The 21,139-nt window shown below is 39.6% G+C and overlaps 1 protein-coding gene and 1 pseudogene across 2 annotated transcripts; one reads left to right on the top strand and one right to left on the bottom strand.

Moving 5' to 3' along the window:
- Positions 1–7,176: 7,176 nt before the first annotated feature.
- LOC143686372 (CTD nuclear envelope phosphatase 1 pseudogene) lies at positions 7,177–7,896 on the bottom strand (annotated as a pseudogene).
- A 9,659-nt stretch (positions 7,897–17,555) lies between these two features.
- On the top strand, positions 17,556–18,716 carry LOC143686371 (glyceraldehyde-3-phosphate dehydrogenase-like). Of its 2 annotated transcripts, XM_077163229.1 has the most exons (2): positions 17,556–17,696; positions 17,751–18,715. In XM_077163229.1, the coding sequence occupies exons 1-2, from the start codon at positions 17,574–17,576 to the stop codon at positions 18,573–18,575; spliced, it is 948 nt and encodes a 315-aa protein (XP_077019344.1). In that variant the 5' UTR covers positions 17,556–17,573; the 3' UTR covers positions 18,576–18,715. The 2 variants fall into 2 exon arrangements, with proteins under 2 accessions (XP_077019344.1, XP_077019343.1); XM_077163228.1 differs by having other exon boundaries at positions 17,556–18,716.
- Positions 18,717–21,139: the final 2,423 nt, after the last annotated feature.

Genomic DNA, 21,139 nt, shown 5'->3' with positions numbered 1-21,139 from the left:
TTGGAAGCCTAACTGTCATTAACATGTCAATACTACCCAAAGAAATTTATAGATTCAATGCAGTCCCAGTCCAAATTCCAACAACTGTGTTTGCAGAAATGGAAAAGCCATCTTGAATAGTTAACATCACCTTGAAAAAGAAGAAATGAATTTGGAGGACTCACACTTCCTGATTATAAAACTTATTACAAAACCACCATAATCAAAAAAGCAAGGTACTAGCAAAGAACAGGCACATAGACAAATGGAATAGAATTGAGAGTTCAGCAATCAACCCTCATATTTATATTGCAACTGATTTTTGTTTTTGTATGCTGTATGGTGAGCTCAGGTCACATTTCATTCTTTTCCCATGTGAGTACCCCATTATTGCAGCACCATTTATTGAATTTTTGCAATTTTTTTTTTTGTCTGTTTGCTTGCGTTTTTGTTTTCTGGGGAAGTACATGGGCCAGGAATTGAACCCGGGTCTCCAGCATGATGCAATGGAATTTTTTTTTTTTTTTTTGCATGGGCAGGCACAGTGCAACTGATTTTTTCAAAAAATTTTTATTGAGAAATCTTCACACACACAAATTCCATACATGGTGTACGATCAGTGGCTCACCATATCATCAAATAGTTGTGTATTAATCACCATGATCGTTTTTTAGAACATTTGCATCACTCCAGAAAAAAAAAGAAAAAGGTAAAAAAAAAACAACTCATACATATCATACCCTTTACCCCTTCTTCTCATTGACCATTAGTATTTCCATCTACCCAATTTATTTTACCCTTCATCCCCCATATTATTTATTCATTTCTTATCCATATTTTTTTACTCGTGTGTCCACACCCTGGATAAAAGGAGCATCAGATACAAGGTTTTCACAATCACATAGTCACATTGTAAACATTATGTCTTTATACAATTATCTTCAAGAATCTAACTACTGGAACATAGCTCAACAGTTTCAGGTACTTCCCTCCAGCCACTCCAATACACCATAAACTAAAAAGGAATATCTATATAATGCATAAGAATAACCTCCAGGATAACATTGCAACACTGCTTGAATCTCTCAACCACTGAAACTTTTTGTCTCATTTCTCTCTTTCCCCTTTGGTCAAGAAGTCTTTCTCAATCCCTTAAGTAAAAGTGGCAAATACCACTCAATTGGAAAAGAATAGTCTCCTCAATAAATGGTGCTGAGAAGACTGGATCTCCAACTGCAAGGAAAAAGCACTAGGTCTCCCTACCTCATACCATTTACAAAAATCCACTCAAAATGAATCAAATACCTTCATATTAGAACTATCAAACTGTTAGAAGAAAATGAAGGGAAGCACGCAGGACTTTGTGTTATGCAATAGTTTCTTAGACCACCAAAAGCATATGCAACAAAAGAAAATAAATGGAACCTCATCAAAATTGACAACTTTTTTCCTCAAAGAACTTTATCAGGAAAATAAATTGACAGCTTGCATAATTGTAGAACATATTTGGAATCCACATAGCCAGTAAAGATTTAGTATCTATAACATATAAAGAAATACTTCAACTTAACAAAAAGACAAACAACCCAATTTAAAAATGGGCAAAAGTTGTGGACAAGCCTCTCTCCAAAGAAGATATACAAATAGCCAGAAAATACATGAAAAGATGCTCAACATCATTAGCCATCAGAGAAATTGCAAATCAAAACCACAATAAGATCACATTTCATACCCATTAAATGTTTGATATTAAAAAGAGAAAAGGAAAATTACAAGTGTTGGAGAGAATATGGAGAAGAAGAACACTCATTCATTGCTGGTAAGAATGTGAAATGGTGCAGAACTGTGATATACAGTTTGGCAGTTACTCAGAAAGCTAAGTATAGAATTATATATGACCCAGCCCAATCCCACTACTAGATATATTCCCAAAAGAATTGAAAGCAGGGAATCAAATAGATATTTGCACACCAGTGTTCATAGCAGCATTATTTACAATTGCTATAACACAGAAGCAACCCAAGTGTCTATTAAAGATAAATGGATAAACAAAGTTTGGTATATACATACAATAGGATATCATTTAGCCATAAAAGGGAATGAAGTCCTGACACATGTGGCAACATAAATGAACCATGAAGACACATGTTTGATGAAATCAGCCAGACACAAAAGGACAAATATTGTATGATCTGACTGTTTTGAAGCAATTAGAATAAGCAAATTCACAGAGTCAGAATTTAAAGGATAGGTTACCATGGCATGGGGTGGAAATAGAGAATGTGTAGTTAAGGTTTAAAATGTAAGGGCTCCTATTTGGAATGACGGAAATGTTTTGGTAATGTATGGTGATTATGGTAGCACAACATTCTGAACTCAATTAATAGAACTGAAATATATACCTGAATATGATTAAAAGGGGAAAATGTTAGGTTGTATTCATGGTAAGAGAATAAAATTTTTTTAAATCCATGGAACTACCCTACACAATCAATGAACCCTAAATTAAAACCATGGACTTAAATTAATAGTACAATTATTAAAATGTGGTATCAAGTTTGTAACAAATGTTCCATACCAATACAAGGTATTGGTGTTGGGTGGTATATGGGAATTCTGTGTTTTTTGCATGATTTTTCTGTTCACCACAACTTCTCTAAAAAAAAAAAAAAAAGATGTCCAAAATAGATTATTAGGTAAGAAGATACAGAGGAGTATATATAGAATTATTCAATTTGTACAAATAAAAAGATGTACACACCTTTGCAGTATATTTTTTTGGGAAGGCTACAAAGTTATAGAGTCTTTTAGAAGAGTCCAGTTATTTTGTACCAAGAATTTCATTTTTATTAATGGAATTTAGAGTGAAAAATAAAAATTTGTATACCTATTGTAACATGCTTACTGCAACATTTTTAAATAGCAAAAGTTGGAAATAACCCCAGTGCCCAACATTTAAAAATGCATTAAATTAATCATGGCATATCCATAAAAAGGTAAAAAATGCAATTATTAAAATTATGTTTTCAAAATCTAAAGACATACAAACTTCAGGGACACCCAAATCAATAGGCCATGACCTCGATCATGAGGCTTACTCTTGTGAAGCTTATGTGGGTAGTGGAGAAGCTTAGACTACCTATAGGCATGTCTAGGAGTTACTTCTGGAGGACCTTTTTTGTGCTCAGATGTGCCCTCATCTCTCTAAGCCCAATTCTGCAAGTGAAATAATTGCCCTCCCCACTATGTGGGACATGACATCCATGAGAAAAAGTCTCCCTGGCGATGTGGGGGATGACTTCCAGGGATGAATCCAAGACCTGGAACCATGGTATCAACAATTCCATTCTGATCAAAAGTGGGGAAAGAAGTATAATTAATAAAGTATCAGTGGCAGAGAGAGTTCAAATAGAGTTGAGAGGCTACTCTCGAGGTTGCTCTTATGCAATCTTCAGGTAGACCTTGCTATCTATCAAAACCCGCCAACCCCCAACCAGGACCATTCCAGCCAATCCTAAAGAACACTGCTATTTGAAAGGATGTATATACCCTTGAAAAGCCATGTTTTAACCAAAATCCCATTTCATAAAGGCAGAATAATCCTATTCAATGTATGTAATTAGATCATCTCCCTGGAGATGTAACCCAGTTGAGAGTCATTGTTAACCATGTATGGAATGTTTGTATGTTAAGAATGTGTGTGCTTGTACATTGTTGTATAAATAAAAATTTTAAAAATAATAAAAATAAAAAATACAAAAAAAAAAAAGAGTGGTTGTTAAACTGAATTAGTGGAGATATGTCTCCACCCATTTGGGTGGGTCTTGACTGGTTTACCAGAGTCCTATAAAAGAGGAAACATTTTGGAGAATGAGAGATTCAGAGAAAGCAGAGAAGAACGACATAGTCATAAGAAGCAGAAAGTCCACAAGCCAGCGACTTTTGAAGATGAAGAAGGAAAACGCCTCCTGGGGAGCTTCATGAAACAGGAAGCCAGGAGAGAAAGCTAGCAGACAATGTCTTGCTCAGCATGTGCCCTTCAAGCCAAGAGAGAAACTGTGACTGTATTCACCATGTGCCTTCTCACTTGAGAGAGAAATCCTGAACTTCATCGGCCTTCTTGAACCAAGGTATCTTTCCCTGGATGCCTTTGGTTGGACATTTCTATAGATTTGTTGTAATTGGGACATTTTCTCAACCTTAGAACTGTTAACTAGCAACTTATTAAATTCCCCTTTTTAAAAGCCATATTGCATTCTGGCAGCTAGCAAACTAAAACAAACACCTAGGGCAATATATAAGATTCCACAAGGGTTCCAGGCACTAGAGTAACTTTCCAGAAACCTTCAGCCTCCACATGGATGCCTAGTCCAGATAGGTCTTGAAACCTAGCCCAGCCTCTCCAGAACATCAGATAGTCCCATCTCCCTACCCCATATTAGTGACAGACCCTTCCAATATCAAAAATTTAGAATTGCCATAGCCCAAACAACCCGAAAGGGAGGTATGGAAGGATTAAAGGTGATGGTGGAGTTATACATAGAAGATAGGATTTAATAAATGAATATGAATGCTGAATCATTAAATTGAAATCTCTTTTAGTCTCCAGTATTTTAGAGCAGCTAGAAGTAAAAACCTAAAATTGTGAAATTGTAATCCACATCAAAGTCTAAAATATATTCTTCAACTAATTGTGGTGCTGTGCTTTGAAAGTTATAGCTTTTTTGTATATATGTTATTTTTCACAAAAAGAAGGAAAAAAAAGTTGATTGTGATGATAAAAAATATTTAAGCCCCCTAGCCTCCTATATTCTGGAGCAGCTAGAAGGAAAAATATGAAAGGATCGTATGGTAGCCCATGACAAACTCAGGGATCTGTCTTGTAGCCACTTGTTGAAGAGTGCTTTGAAAACCATTGCTTTTTTATTTCTTTGCTTTGTATATATGTTACACAACTAAAAAAGTAAAAAAAAGAAAAGAATCGATGAAAACTTAGAAAAAATCTAAAGGCATAGACAATATAATAAATTTTAAAAGAAAAAAGATGGTTTCAGAACAAATTTTATCAAAGGATCTTAATTTTGTTTATGTTTAAAATATATCGGCATAAACAAATGCAGGAATTACATGTTTAGAGTAGAGATCAATGGGTTAATGAGGTTTCTATGTCATTTATCCACTGCATTTTACAAATGTTAACATATGAAAACAAATTCTGTAGCAATAAAGAGTAGAAAATGCTATTAAATATAACAAACATGGACAGGCCACGGTGGCTCAGCAGGTAGAGGTCTCACCTGCCATGCAGGAGACCTTGGTTCATTTCCTGGTGCCTGCCTATGTAAAAAAGGAAAAAAAAACAAACAAACATGTTCTTCCCAAAATTTGTAGGTTCAATTGAGTTCAATTCCTTAGAAAAGGAAATTTTACATTTCTCACCTCTTGGATGGTGTGTTGGTTTCTTAGGGTTGCCATTACAAATTGAGTGGCTTAAAACAACAGAAATTTATTTTCTCATACTTCTAGAGGCTGGAAGTCCAGAAAAAGGTGTTGGCAAGGTCACACTCCCTCCAAAGACTCTGGTGGAGGATGCTTCCTGGCCTTTTCCAGGTAGTTGCTGGCAATTCTTGGTATGCCTTGGTTTACAGACACATTACTCTAATCCCCGCATCCATCTTCACTGACTTTCTCCCCCTTATGGTTCTCTTTCTGTGTCCAAATTTGCCTCTTTTTATGAAAGGGGTCATTGCATTAGGGGCCAGCCTAATCCAGTTTGACCTCATTCTAACTTGAGTACATCTGCAAAAAGCCTATTTCCAAATAAGATCACTCTCACAAGTACCAGGAGTTCGGACTTCCACATATCTCTTTAGTCGGCACAATGGCTGATTTTTATACACTAAAGTAAATATGACATTTTATTAAATTAATTCTCTATCTATCTGTCTACCTACCTACCTATTACTTACCTATCTTTACTTTCCTTATTTGAACTTTCTAAATAAGTATACTCTGTGTTTTCTCTTGCTTAGTTAATAGCTCTTAAAGTAATAAGTAGCTGCTGCCAGGTTTGTGTAGTAGACTTGGTATGTTTGTCAAGGGGAGGGATGATATAACTGCCATTAACAAGACTATCATTACTATGATTCCTTACTTCTGCAAGTATAAACTTAGTCATACTGGATTTTCTTTAAATTTAGGACTGCTTCTTATTCCTTTTTAGTAGTGATGTATTAAAAGGCACATTTGAATTAGAAATATCACAGTAAATTTGCAAAAGCCAGCATGTAACTACCTGCACTAAGAAATTCTTTTCCTATTTGCTAGTTCATATGTGTTCAAATAAAAAAATGGAAGTCAGATTCAGCCCAAAATTTCTTTTAGTCATCCAGATTAGAGTTAGTAAAAACAATTTGGGAAAAGTAGGTACCTGCTGTTAGAAAAAGCAATCGTATCTTTCTAGAACAGATAAAATTGGTAGTCAAAATACTTATACCAATAATAATTTTAGTGGAATCTATGCTGGCAAATCATTTTTCTTTTCCAAATATTCCCTCACTCCAGCACTTACTACATAACATGTTGAGAGTCTAATTTATTCATTCTCCCCCCCCACCCCACCCCCAGTTTCAAAGTTATAACGCCTGGTTTAAAAGAAAAGAAAGAAGAAAAAGAGAGAGCTGGTTACAGGTTTGAGGGAATCTAGGAAAAGAGAAAAATAAAGGGAAAGGGGGACAAGTTTGGGGCAAATTCAGTGGCCCAAAATCCCAGTCTCCTATCCACAGCCCAGCCCTTGAAACAGGAGTGAAGAATATGATCAGTTTTGTACAAGAGTTTTTAAAAAATCAAATCACAACAAAGCTGGCTTGCTTCTCTTTGAGCCTCCTGGAACACCAAATGTCTCTCACTTTGGCCAGTTCTGCCTTTCCACACAGACAGTTTCTTTCAGCTCTCCTAGGCCTTGGTTTGTGTCCCATTCTGGGGTTTCCAGGGAGTGTGACACCAGGTTAGAGTGAGGTTGCTTCAGAGTCTGGCCCACGGGTCCATACAAACTCCAAGTGGAGTGCCGGGCTCCCAGGGCAGAGAGGGCTGGGAGGGGCAGATCCTGCCTGGGTTGTCCTCACCATTGGGCAGGGGATCAGACAGCTTCCGAGGGCTCCCCCTCCCTTCCCCCCGACTCAAGTGAAGGGGCAGCTGTCACCAGAGCCTGTGTTGGCTCAGCACAGAACGGCTGTCAGTGGTGAACCTGAGGGCATCTAGCATCTGGAGCAGATTGAGAAGCACTGTCACTGGGGTCGCTGAACCAGGACTTGATGGGGATGACGTTGTATCGATGACTTGTGTAAGCCTCTGCGGAGTTATCCAGGATCACAATGCTGGAGAAGTCACCATGGACCACAGAGAGGTCCTTGATGCAGCTGCCCAACTCCCAAGTGCAGGGCTGTCGGTAGTATCTCCTCTTGAGAATGCTTCTGCTGTTGTCCTGTTTGTCCGCCACAGCAGAGCCATAAATCTCCATGCTTGCCGTGAACACCACCAGCTCAGACCACTGGCTTAACACTTCTAAGAAGAAATTCACATGGGGCCTTTTATATACAAAAAATCGGACAGGATGCTTGTTTATTACCACCTTGAGGATGAAGCCAGGAGGCGTGCCAGGCCTAACCGTGGGCCTCGGGACCCCATCCTGTTGGGAGAGGATAAGTATTTCATCCAGATTCAGCACCAGGAACCTCCTCTTCACCTGGCTCAGCCGATTCAGGGACACAGGAGATAAAGGAAGGATATCATATCCAACCGTTTGGTGCTGAATTACGTGCAGATCTGCCCGTGCAAATGGTAAATGAAGACGCTCCAAAGCTTGGCGGCAAAGGCCACGAACGCGCGCAGCCCCAGCAGACACCGTGTCCTCCTCATCCCGAAGGCCCAGCACCGCTGGACCCCCAGGGGCAGGCCCCCACTACCGGGAGGGGAAACGGGGTCCCCCGATTGGCAGAAGAGGTTGCAGAGAGGGGTATGCAGCGGCGGCTCAGAAAGCCAGCCCCGGCAAGGCGGTAGCCGGGCAGGGCCGGGAGCCAGGGGACAGGCGTGGGCAGCGGCGGGCCCGCGTGGGCAGGGAGTGGCACCGGCGGCTTCGCAGAGGTTGCAGGCCGAGAGACAGGTCAGGCTAGGACGGGGTCCTCAGAGCCCAGGAGGAAATGGAATGGAGAATTAGGGGAAGGGCAGTGGGGGACAGAGGGAAGGAGAGGGAAAGGAAGGAGGAGGGGGAGGGAGGGGGAAGCGGAGAGTGGCCCCCCATTCTTTTCGTCCTTCTAGTCACTTTATTAGTAATAACATTTCTTTTTTTCTTTTGTATACTGTATGGGTGGGGGTCACATTTCATTCTTTTTCCATGTGAGTCTCCCTTTATTGCAGCACCATTTGTTGAATTTTTTTTTTGTTTTTGTTTGATTTTTCTTTTGTTTATTTGCTTGTTTGTTTGTTTTGGGGAAGTACATGGGCATGGAATCGAATCCGGGTCTCCCACATGGCGGGCAGGAATTCTACCACTGAACTACTCTCGTACCCCTAGCGATAACATTAAAAAAAAAAAAAACACACAACTAAGTTCATTATTTTCTAAGGTATGATTGCTTAAAAAATCAGATGCTCTTTTAACTGAATTTCCATGGTGTGGGTTTTTTTTTTCCCTTTCGTATTTCCATTATTAGAAATGGTATTTTACTTTTCTGTTTATATGTCACACTGGACTGTGAACTCAAGACTTAAAGTCCTTCTTTATTCATTTTCATATCCTCATATCAACGAGTGTTTTGGTTTCTTTTTTATGATTGAAGGAAAAGACAGATGATAAAAACAGCTACTAGAAGGAAAGCAAACAAGCAAGCAGTGGTAGAATTGAAACTCTTTAATATTATAATGAAGAGATTTCACATATTTACATTTTTATATTATACTCATTGATCCTGTGAAGCATTTTGCAATGACTTGTGTTTCCCATCCTCTGGTTAATGAGAAATAGCAGAAAACCAAATGGTAGACATATTTGTTTAGTGCATATGTGTTTTATTTTGTCTTCTAAATGACAATTTATATAATTATCTTTGAGATATTTCCAATATTAAAAAAGAAAAAGTAAGTCACATGTAAGTGCAGATGTTTCTTGTATCACTCTAACTAAAAATTATCTCTTATGGTGAGTTGCAATTAATGGGATTTCCATCAATGTAAGTATTTATTGTGAATGAAGAGTCTAGCTTTTGTTTTTGTTTATTTTACTTTTTGTTAGACTTTAAACTTATATTAATCAAAGCATATTAATTCTAAAAAAGAAGTTAAAAATTGAGATTTTTGTCTGAATTTCTACACTGAGAGGTCCACGACTAGACATAATTTGAGTGAGAAAAAAGGTATGTTTGCCTTCACATTATGGTGTGGCAAAGACCTTCTGTGGTAGACAGAATAATACCCCCTTCCCCCACCCAGTATGTCCACATACTAATCTCTCAACTGTGAATAAGTTATTTTATGTGGAAAAAGAAATTTCAGATATGATTAAGGATCTTGAGATGGAGACATTATCCTGGATTATCTAGGTGGGCCCAAACCCAAGTTCCTTATAACTGAAAGAGACAGGAGAAGGATCAGAGTAAGAGAGAGATTTGAAGATGCGATACTGCTGGCTTTCAAGATAGAAGAAGGAGCTATAAACCACGGAATATAGGCCGCTCTTGAACCTGGAAAAGACAATAAATGTATGCTCTCCAACAGCCTCCACTAAGGAATGCAGCCCTGCTGATACCTTGATTTTAGCCCAGTGAAAAACATTTCAGACTTCTGATTTCCAGAACTGTAAGATTATAATTTGTGTTGTTTCAAGCCACTAGATTTGTGATAATTTGTTAAAACAGCAATAGGAGACTGATACACCTTTCTAATATTATTCTACCTAAATGATCTAACTGGTAAATAGAAAGCCCCTCCCGTCATGCAGACCAGTGTTAGAGGCAGATGCATGAGATCAGTTTAGCTAGTCTGACTAGCAGTTTTGATGAGTATGGCCAGTGTGATCACTAAGGGCAATGAAAAGATGTGACAAGTAAGGACAAGCTGGTAGTTGGGCAAGACAGGTTTCCTTAGAAAGACTGAGTGACCTGAAGCATATCCTCAGCAGTCAGATGACCAAAAAAGGAGAGCAGTCTTGAGAGTGGGTGCCCAATAAGGCATGAGAGGGACCAGGTTGGAAATGGCACTCTGCTCATTATTATATCATGAATCCTGGACTTAACGTGGAATGAAAAAGAATGAGGATAGGAGTACTGTCAATAAAAGAAGACAGTTTAACCCTTTACCAGCTATAAATTACAGAGGCATAAAGAAAAATCATGTGAAGAGAGCATGTCGTGGACAGACAGGCATTAAAATATTTTCACCAGAGAACTGAAAGACAAGCAATAAATGGGGGAAATATTTCCCTTTTTACAGATTCTCACTTTCAAAAGTTGTTTGAGACTCAGAGGAGTGGATAATTTTTTCAGGCTGCTACAACAAGGAGAATACCCAAAGAGAGTGTCTCTCAGAACATGGGCCACAAGAGGGACTTTTATAAGTCAAAGAAACAAAACAGCAGGGTTCCAGCTGGAAGTTTGTTGGGCTTTGGTCAAACAGATGTTGCAATCTTTTAGAAAAGGAGTTTATGTATGTGTTTGTGTGTGAAGGACAGAGAGAGAGACTTGGCTTGTCTCAGTCCATTATGTCCTGTTCTTGGAATTGTTTACTCACAGGAGAAATTCAGAGGGAGTGGGTTAGTCTCTTGGTACTAGGGAACCCAGGGGAGAGTGTAAGTTCAGAGAAGAAAATTTTACATTTCTCCACACAGGCAAAGGGTCAACATATTTCATATATAAAGTCAAAGAAATTCCTTTAACTCCCTCTATGTATTTCTTTGGTAGAGAATACACCTCTTGCTGTAATAGATAAACCCTGGAATCTTAGTGGACTAACATAATAAAGTATATTTATTGCTCCCAAAACACTTTATTTATTACTCTCAAACACTTGAGAATATACTGATTTAAAATCGTTTATTGGATTGTTATTCTACTGGAGAACCATTACTTTGGAAACAATTCCAGCAAAGAGTCTAAGTGATAAGATGACTACGTCACAATCAAAATTCATTAGTAGGAAAATTGCACTGTTTTTATAAGAAAGGTGAATAATTCAACAAAGAATAAGATTACCTTTTAAATACACTTTCAACCCTAAGACACACAAACACAAAATTTCTCAGAGAAACTTGCTTGATACAGTGAAAAGTACTTGATAGTAATTCTTCAAGGCAGAAGTTATAACGCTTAATGTAGCAGTTGAGGATCTTGAAACATTATAAAGTAAGATGGCATAATGTTATATATTAAGATAATTTTACCTATATATAAGGTAAAGGTATTTTTGACCAAAATGATTAGTTACAATGGTGACTAGCATAGTAAATGGTCACATTTTCAATACATATTGGCAACCTTCCTATCTTCTTGCAATTGTGTTCATCTCCATCAGAGCAAGGAATGGTTACAGTATTGTCTTCTCATCTTTGTAGCCCCAGCATTTAGTACCAAACACTTATATTTAGCAGTCAGAAATGTTAGAATCAGTGAAAGCATGACTTCTGAGGTTACGTTCATATATATATATACTTCTATCTATCTTATCTATCTATCTCTAAATAAACTCTACTCCGTGAGGTACAAGCATGAATTGATTATATTTTTCTCCAAATACTGTCCTAACAAGGCCATTTAAAATCCCCCCTTACTCAACAAGATATGAGACGGGTAGGTAGCAGGTATCATAACACATCGTCACATCTTGAATAGGTTTCATAACTTCCTGGTCAAGTTTTTTTTTTTGTTACACTTCTGCTTTAATAGGGCAATTTGAAAATGCAGATATCCAGAGGAAAAGATAAAGTAGCGTGTGGCAGTAAGAATATGGCTGTGCTTTAATTTGGGTCTTAAATTTTTAACTGTTACAGAGACCATACTTGTAGATAATGTCCACTAGCTCTGCAAACATATCCAATCATAATATTATAGTAATTTACTTTGCACAATAAAACCCACTCCATAAACTCATTGTGTTGTATCTTGATATTTTTTCAAAAGAAATGGGGTTCATCTGTAATTCATATTTAGAGGCACATTCCTGACAACTAAAAAGGTCTGAAAATTTGCCTGTCAATTTGCTTCTCAAACAATTTTTTTAAAAACAGCATAATTTTTTCTTTAAAGCAATTTTATTGGCTTGGGGAGTCTAGTTAATTACATAATATGGCTGGTGGAATGTGGCAAAGAGAACACAGGCATTTTTCAGAACAATATGAGAGTTGTCAGTATTAAAGAATAAGTTTATTATTTTTAAAATCCATGAGGATAAAAGTGATACAAATATAAGCTCTTTTCCAATGTTTTAAAATTTCTCTAAAACTTTTTGTCCCAAGATTAATCATTTAACTTCAGTACACAAAAGATGCTGAATACACTGCCTGATGTCAAGGTGGGGAAACTCTCTCTTTTATTTAATAAAATTATCTTCCAATCCATCTTGATCCGAGTCCTGGTCATCTGAACGTAGATTCCTCTTGAGAGGCAGAACGTTGGAATGGAAAGCATCATCTCCATCTATTGGTTGATATTGTTCAATTTCAACTAGGAAGCCACTTCCAGATCAAGAGCAGATCCAACAGGAGTCCTCACAAAGAGGGACGACATCATCATGCTCTGCAACCTCATCCTACTGTAAAAGGGTCAGTCCTCAAAGGGAGGATCCTGTCAGTTTTACCAAGAGGTAGGTCGAACATTGGTCCCTTTTTCTCAATGCATTTTGCAGAATTACTATCAGGACTGCAGCATACCCACTAGTACCTGGCTCTCTGCATGGGATCACCTTGAACTGAAGATGAGAGAGAAAGCCAGAACAAGCCTATGCACTTGAGCCGTGACTAGCACAGCACACAGACCCCAGCTGCTGCACACCAACCTCATGAGTAAGAAAGGCAGCAGGGTGCTCACCGTTCCTAGCGGAAAAGATTCCAAAACCTCAAACTTTGCCCAGATCACATCACAATTTCTGAACCAAGCTCAAGAAGTGATACTGAATTCTAATCTAGTACTAGAATTCTAGAACTCTAGACCAAACTTCAGAAAGCACACGTTGTGGCCTCCCTCTCTCTGTCTCCTGTCCCTGTCCCTGCTCATGCTCCCAAGGATGGTAGTTGACATGTGCTTCAGCTTGCTCAGGAGCCTGCTCTTCCAGAGGCAGAGGTTGGGTTTCTTCCTTTGTCAGTTTTAAAGGCCAAAACTGCATCCAAAGATATTTAATATTTAAATCAAAGTTTTCTTTTCTGTCAGCTGCTAGCATTGTAGCTTGAGGGACCAGAAATTGGGAGGGGAATGATCTTCTCTCTACCTCTTTCTCATTTCTCACCTTGAAGACAGAAGTGCAGTTTTCCTCTGGGCCTCAGCTTCTTTCTCCTTCGTCTTGGTTCTAGATCCTCTGCGAGTAGACAGGGAAGGGTAAGAGGGATTCAGTGTGATTGTATGACTGAGATCCCCGTTTCCTTGCTGCTGTCTGCTGAGGTTATTCCCAGGAGCCAGAGGTCCCCTACACTCCTTGGCTCATGCCCCTATTCCTTCATCTTCAAAACCAGCCATGGTGGGTTGAGTCCATCTCACAGTTTGAATTGCTTCTTCCGCTTTTATAAGTATCTCTGACTATGACTTTTAAAGATTCGTGTAATTTGATTGACCCACCTGGATAATCCAGGATCATCTCCCCATCGGCAAGGTTTGTTCCCGTAATCACATCTGCAAAGTCCCTTCTGCCATGTAAGTTAAATATTCACAGGTTCTGAAGGAGCCCTTGCAGGTCTTGGGTTCTTGCCCTGTGCAGTGAAATGACTTTCACACCAGTTTGGTCACAAAAGGAAGTAATTTATTTAGCCAGCAGATTCAGGGACCTCAGTGTCTAAGGCCTGTCTCCCTAAAGGACTGTAAGAGCCAGGTTTATAAGCATTATTTGGATCAAAGAGCATTGGGGATGAACAAAAGAAAATCAGGGAGATGACATTTGTGGATTCTTCTGGAAATGTAGGGAGTATAATACAAAATTTTTGGTGGTGCAATCTAGTTTCCTATTTGGATTTGCTAAAATGTAACTAAGATGCATAAGGGTGAATATTTGGCCAGGGAACCTTGGATCAAGGCCTGGAAGTCTGTTTACTGCTCAAGATCATCAATCCTGTCTTTGCCAGAAAGGTCAGCACAGCTGGGAGAGGTGAAAGATAACAATATAGTGTTATTACCTCTCTGGGGACTATGGAACTTAATTACAGGAGGCTTATATAAAGATTAACGCTGTTTCTATTATCAAACCTGGGAACCTGGAGACCTAGTTGTAGGGCTTTTTTAGTTCCAGGGATTAGGGTGTGGACATCTTTGGAGAGCCACTATCCTGCTTACCAGAGAAATGAGCTAAAGAAGGAGCTTTCAGTTTTCCATAAAATTTAGAGAAAATATAAAGGGCCCAGGATGGTCTTTCCACCTAGCAAAAGATTCTCAATGTAAGAAATGGGTTCAGGGTAAAATTCAGATCAAGCATATGGCTGTGAAATCCCTTGTTAAGACCTCTGAAAGATTCAAGTTAGCAATTAGGAGACATCCTTAGATAGACAACGGGGTTTCTGAAAATCTGAAGAATCTCAAATACAGTCCAATATAGAGATCTGTCTCAAAAAAACAAAACAAAATAAAAACAAAAACAGGACTGCGTGTTTTTGAGTATAATGTAAGTCCCAATCAGATTCATACAATGCCCTATATGTTGATTTTTTTAAATTGCATAACATAACATATATACAAAGCAAAGAAAGAAAAAAGCAATAATTTTCAGAGCACTCTCCAACAAGCAGTTACAGGACAGATCCCAGAGTCTGTCATGGGCTACCATACCATCCTTTCAGAGTCTTACTTCTAGCTGCTCTGGAATAGAGGAGGCCAGAAGGAATAAATATTTCTTTTTATCATTACAATTGACTTTTTTTCTTTTTTGTGATAAATAACATATATAAAAGCAATAAATTTCAAAGCACAGCACAGCAATTAGTTGTAGAACAGATTTCAGAGTTTGGTATGGGTTACAATTTCACAATTTTAGGTTTTTACTTCTAGCTGCTCTTAAGGAACTGGAAACTAAAAGAAATATCAATTTAATGATCCAGCAATCATATTCATTTGTTAAACCCTGCCTTCTCTGTATAACTCCACCATCACCTTTGATTTTTCTATCTCACTCTTTAGGGGTATTTGGGCTATGGCCATTCTAACATTTTCATGTTCGAAAGGGCTGCCAATAATACAGGGTAGGGAGAAGGAACTAGCTGATGTTCTTTCTGGGGAGGCTGGGCCCTCTATGTTTCAGGGCTTATCTGATCCAGGAACCCATTCGAAGGTCGTAGGTTCCTGAAAAGTTATCTTAGTACATGAAGCCTTTGTAGAATCTTATATATTGCTCTAGATGTTCTTTAGGATTGCTGGAATGGTTTTGGTTGGGGGTTGGCAAGTTATGATAGGTAGCAATATCTAACTGAAGCTTACATCAGAGTGACCTCCAGGGTAGCCCCTAGAGTCTATTTGAACTCTCTCTGGCACTGATACTTTATTATACTTCTTTTTTCCCTTTTGGTCAGGATGGAATTGTTGATCCCACAGTGTCAGGGCCAGACTCATCCTGGAGACTCATCTCCCAAGCTGCCAGGGAGACCTTTGCCCCTGGATATAATGGTCCCATGTAGGAGGGAGGGCAATGATTTCCCTTGCAGAGTTTGGCTTAAAGAGAGAGAGGAGCACATCTGAGCAACCACAGAGGTCCTCCAGAAGTAACTCTCAGGCATGCCTATAGGTAGGCTAAGCTTCTCTGCTACCCACATAAGCTTCACAGGAGTAAGCCTCAAGAAAAGGGCAAGGCCCTCTAAGTTCATTTGTTTGTTTGTTTGTTTGTGTTTTTTGGATGCTAGATGGTGGGGTCACATTTCCATTACTTTTTCATGTGAGTATCCCATTATTGCAGCATCATTTGTTGAATTTTTTGCTTGTTTGTTTTTGCTAGTTTGTTTATTTTGGGGGGAAGTGCACGGATTGCTAGTCTAACACGGGTTTCCTGCATGGCAGGTGAGAATTCTACCACTGAATTACCCTAGTACCACCCCCCCCCACCATAAGTTTTTAAAGGAGTTACGTCAACCTGGATTAAAAGGGACAGAGAAGTTCAAAATAAAAGAGGGGGCAGAGGTAGGCTGAGAATGCTACAAAACTGCAGCTAGGAATAAGTTCTTATGTTAAAGAGAGGACTAAACGGGTAGAGCCAAGAGCCAAGGAAAGCAATAGGTGAGGATACAGAGTAGAATCAGGAGTACAACTGTGTTCTAATAAATAAGCTTTCCTTGCTCCTGGGGTCAAGGGAACAGGTCGTATGTGTCCAGCTGGATTTTACAATTCTATGGTCCAGTATATGCCCTAACCTTCCATTCTGAACCCCACATTGCTGCCCACTGCCTTAGGAAATAGGAGCGCTTACTGCTGTTATCCTGCACCTCTTTCACTGTGAAATGAAAGTGGTAGGGAGCTAAGGAAAGCCATAATTTGTCTTTTTATTCTACAGGTTTCCGGATCAAAAGTTACTCTCCCCAAGGAGCTGAACCTGCAGACTCATAGCCAATGTGCCTCATCTGCACCTGGATTTCATTCTGATGACAAGATTCTGACCTCTGGTGATTGGATGAGACTTTGGGGTCTTGAAAGTGGATAAGGGTAGTTTGCTTGAGGGAGGGTCATGAATCATTGTGGCCAGAGGGTAGACCGTGGTTAATTGTTATAGAATGGCTTTCAATGAATCATGCCTTTCTGTGTTCCATGCAATGTAATACTGTCATTCCTCCCAAGGAGAGATGGACTCTATTACTCCACTGGTTGTGTGACTTTCTGTGACCAACAGAATGTGGTAGAAGTGAATTTGTTTAAAAACCAGAACCTATATTTTTAGAGGTCTTACTATTTACACCTTCAGCCTCATAGAAAACTACTTTGAGACTACCAAGATGCAAAAGAGTCTGGTACAAAAGACTATATGGAGAGAGATGGCCTGCTGTCCCAGTTGTTCCACCTGAGTCTAAACCCCAACCAACTTGCCAGCTGAAGGTAGCAGGATGAGTAAGCCAGGAGAGACTCACAGAATAGCCACCAAATCAATCTACAGAATCATGAAAAATAATAAATCGTGCTGTGTTAAGACAGGGTTTTGATATAGTGTGTTAGCAGTAGGGCACTGCCACACCAACTTAAGCCCATTACATCTCTTACTAGCTCACATATCTGTTTATATAGTACCTTTTATTCCAACAGATACATTTGCTCACCTCATGAATAGAGATGGCAAAGTATCAGTCATAAAAATGCCTTCAATCGGCTCTCTGCTCCTCCCCGCTAGACAGAGAGCTGCATCTTTCCATGCAGTGCCAGCCACATCTCTGAGGTACGATGGTGAAGGTCGGAATAAATGGATTTGGCCGTATTGGACGCCTGGTCACCAAAGCTGCTATACTCTCTGGCAAAGTGCAGGTTGTTGCCATCAATGACCCCTTCATTGACCTCAACTACATGGTCTACATGTTCCAGTATGATTTCACCCATGGCAAGTTCAAAGGCACTGTCAAGGTTGAGAACGGGAAGCTTGTCATCAATGGGAGTCCCCTTGCTGTCTTCCAGGAGCGAGATCCCACCAACATCAAATGGGGTGATGCTGGCACTGAATATGTTGTGGAGTCCACTGGTGTCTTCACAACCATGGAGAAGGTTGGGGCTCACTTGAAGGGTGGCACCAAAAGAGTCATTATCTCTGCACCTTCGGCTGATGCCCCCATGTTTGTGATGGGCGTGAACCATGAGAAGTATGACAACTCACTCAAGATTGTCAGCGATGCTTCCTGCACCACCAACTGCCTGGCCCCCTTGGCCAAGGTCATCCATGACAACTTTGGCATTGTGGAGGGACTCATGACCACCATTCATGCCGTCACTGCCACCCAGGAGACTGTGGATGGCCCCTCGGGGAAAATGTGGCGTGATGGCCATGGCGCTGCCCAGAATATCATCCCTGCATCTACTGGCGCTGCCAAGGCAGTGGACAAGGTCATCCCAGAGCTGAATGGGAAGCTCACTGGCATGGCCCTCTGTGTCCCCACCCCCAACGTGTCTGTCATGGATCTGACCTGCCGGCTGGAGAAAGTGACCAAGTATGATGACATCAAGAAGGTGGTAAAGCAGGCTTCAGAGGGCCCCCTGAAGGGCATCCTGGGCTATACTGAGGACCAGGTTGTCTCGAGCGACTTCAATAGTGACACCCACTCTTCCACTTTTGATGCTGGGGCTGGCATTGCCCTCAACGACCACTTCGTTAAGCTCATTTCCTGGTATGACAATGAATTTGGCTACAGCAACAGGGTGGTAGACCTTATGGTCTACATGGCATCCAAAGAGTAAGAGCCCCTGGACAACCAGCCCCAGTGACAGCATGGAGAGGAAGAGAGGCTGTCAGCTGCTGGGGAGTCCTGGCCCCACTCGATCCCCCAGTACTGAGAATCGCCCATCCTCCAGTTTCCATCCCAGACCCCCTGAAGAAGGGGGGAGCTGAGAGCCCTACCTTGTCCTGTACCATCAATAAAGTTTACCCAGCCAAAAAAAAAAATGCCTTCAATCAATGAATATTATTTAACTTTTACTGAGTAACTATAAAATACAGTATTCCCAGGTGGGCCACGGTGGCTCAGCAGGTAAGAGTGCTTGCCCGCCATGCCTGAGGATCCGGGTTCGATTCCCAGTGCCTGCCCATGTAAAAAAAAATACAGTATTCTCTGTAAATTAGAATGAAGTAATGCTCAATTAAGAAAAGTGATTTTTTTTGCTTTTTATCTAACTCAACATTGTTGCAAATATAATCTCTGTGTATTCACTACCTTTTAAAACAGTGTATGAAGAATAATTGTCATTAGCTGAGTCACTCTCAAGTGAGTTCTGAAATGGATAAACTATATAAAAAAACACTTTTATACTGAATGTTACTTGGGCAATTTAGAAACCCTTGTTGTACAATGATAATGAAACAATAGAAACACTGGTCAGTCAGTTGGCAAAATTGTCATATTCATCAAAAAGTTGAGAAATGCGCCTAACTTTTTCCTGCTAAACAGTTTGTTGTAGTAAGATTCTGGAACTATGTAAGATTTGTTCGTTCACTCGTTTATTTATTTGGTAAGTATTTATTGAATGTCTACTAAACATGAGGCACTGTGCTAGGCAACTAGAGAGTTAATAGTGAATAGAATAAATATGGTTTTGACCTCACAATGTCAGTTGAGGATGCAGGGTGGGAATAGAGCAGTTCACACTCTGTTACAGTGTGTGTAATAGTGATATGATAGGACACCGTAGCGATAGGACTTTGGTGATTATTCTGAAAAGGTTACCATTAATTGAATGGTCTCCAGACTGCAACTCTAGGAATACTCTGTTCATTTTGTAAATTACATGCACTTTTGCAGGTAGGGCTACTTCTAGAGTCCTTCTCTTTCTAGGTTCCTGGAGACCTATAATTGTCCTAGGATCATAGCATATGGGGGATCTTGTATTGTACCCTGGTGCCACTGATCCACAAAAACTGTCACATAACAGAAAACATCATTCTTTTATTTTTCCCTTAGAATTTACAGCGTGTGCCTACATTTTCTAGAAGAAAGAGTAAACTGGTATATTATGTCTCCAGAGAGCAAAAGACCCTTCTTACTGTAATATGAGTAGTAGTTTCAAATGTCTATAGTCTGCTTTCTCGTGTCCCTTTTTTTTTTTTTTTTTTTTTTTTAAAGGAAGGAAAGAAAGACAGAGAAGGAAGGAAGGATGGAAGGGAGGAAGAAAGGGAAACATCTTTATTTTTTTTATTATATTTTGTTTATTTGCTTGTTTTTTACATGGGCTGGGGCCGGGAATCGAACCGGGGTCCTCCGGCATGGCAGGCAAGCACTCTTGCCCGCTGAGCCACCGCGGCCCGCCCTCTTGTGTCCCTTTAAAGCTACAGCTGGGACTATCATTCTCATTTTTGGTTTGTTCTCTGTGTGACCTTTCAGATATCTTGTGGACAGGGACCATGTCCTACTCATCTCCACAGGCCTAGTAAGCATGTAATAAATATTGAGTGGCTCAAAGAACCTTTGCAGGAAAATTACCATTCGAAACCAAGACTATTTTCCCATGTAAATTACTCCCTTTAGGATATATGTTAAACCATCTGTAAAGGAAAAAGGAAAACAATAATCAACTAAACACAGAATGCAAGAACTGTGCCTAGTTTTTCCCCCTCTTGTTTACATGTGAAAATTTATTTTAAAACATTGTCTTGGAAAATTGTTTTAAAATGTCCTATATTATTATTCATTATGTGCCAGAGACAAACAAAAGTAAAATGGCAACCTATTTTGTAAAGTGAAATTTGAAAAAGTCAACACACTTTGTATAGTTTTAATAAGGAACTATTACAAGAGTGCCAAATACCTGTGAAAAAATCAAAAGGAAAAAGCAAGTTATTCCAAGAAGCGTTAAAAAAATGTCTACTTCCTCTTACACAAGAGATGTTCAATAATGATTTCATAACAAAAGAAGAGCCTCTCAAGAACGAATTGATAATCCTAGGCATAAACTTTTAAAAATAATTACCGTAAAGTTTGGCAGCAAAGATTCCCTCGTCCTTAGAGGATTAAATTGATATCTATTTGCTTGAGGTTTTCTGCATTAAAGTCACAGGTCTTTTCACTTACCCTCTTTGAGGCTGCCCTTTCTCCCTTTCTTTAATTAGGAAAATGTAAAATACAAAGAGAGAACCAGTTGTCACGCTCTGCCCCCCCATTAGTCCCCCACCCCTTTTGGGTTACTTTGCACCTTCCCTCCCCGCATTTCCCAGTTGGTCCTAATTTGTTCCCTTTTCTCAGGCTAACTTGGGCTTCTGCTCCTCCTTTTTCCCCTCCTCCTCCTCTCGAGTCTCTTTCTTTCTCCTTTCC

The sequence above is a fragment of the Tamandua tetradactyla genome, chromosome 6 (genome assembly GCF_023851605.1).
Source record: "Tamandua tetradactyla isolate mTamTet1 chromosome 6, mTamTet1.pri, whole genome shotgun sequence".
Lineage (NCBI taxonomy): Eukaryota > Metazoa > Chordata > Mammalia > Pilosa > Myrmecophagidae > Tamandua > Tamandua tetradactyla.
This window is presented reverse-complemented; position numbering and strand designations above follow the sequence as displayed.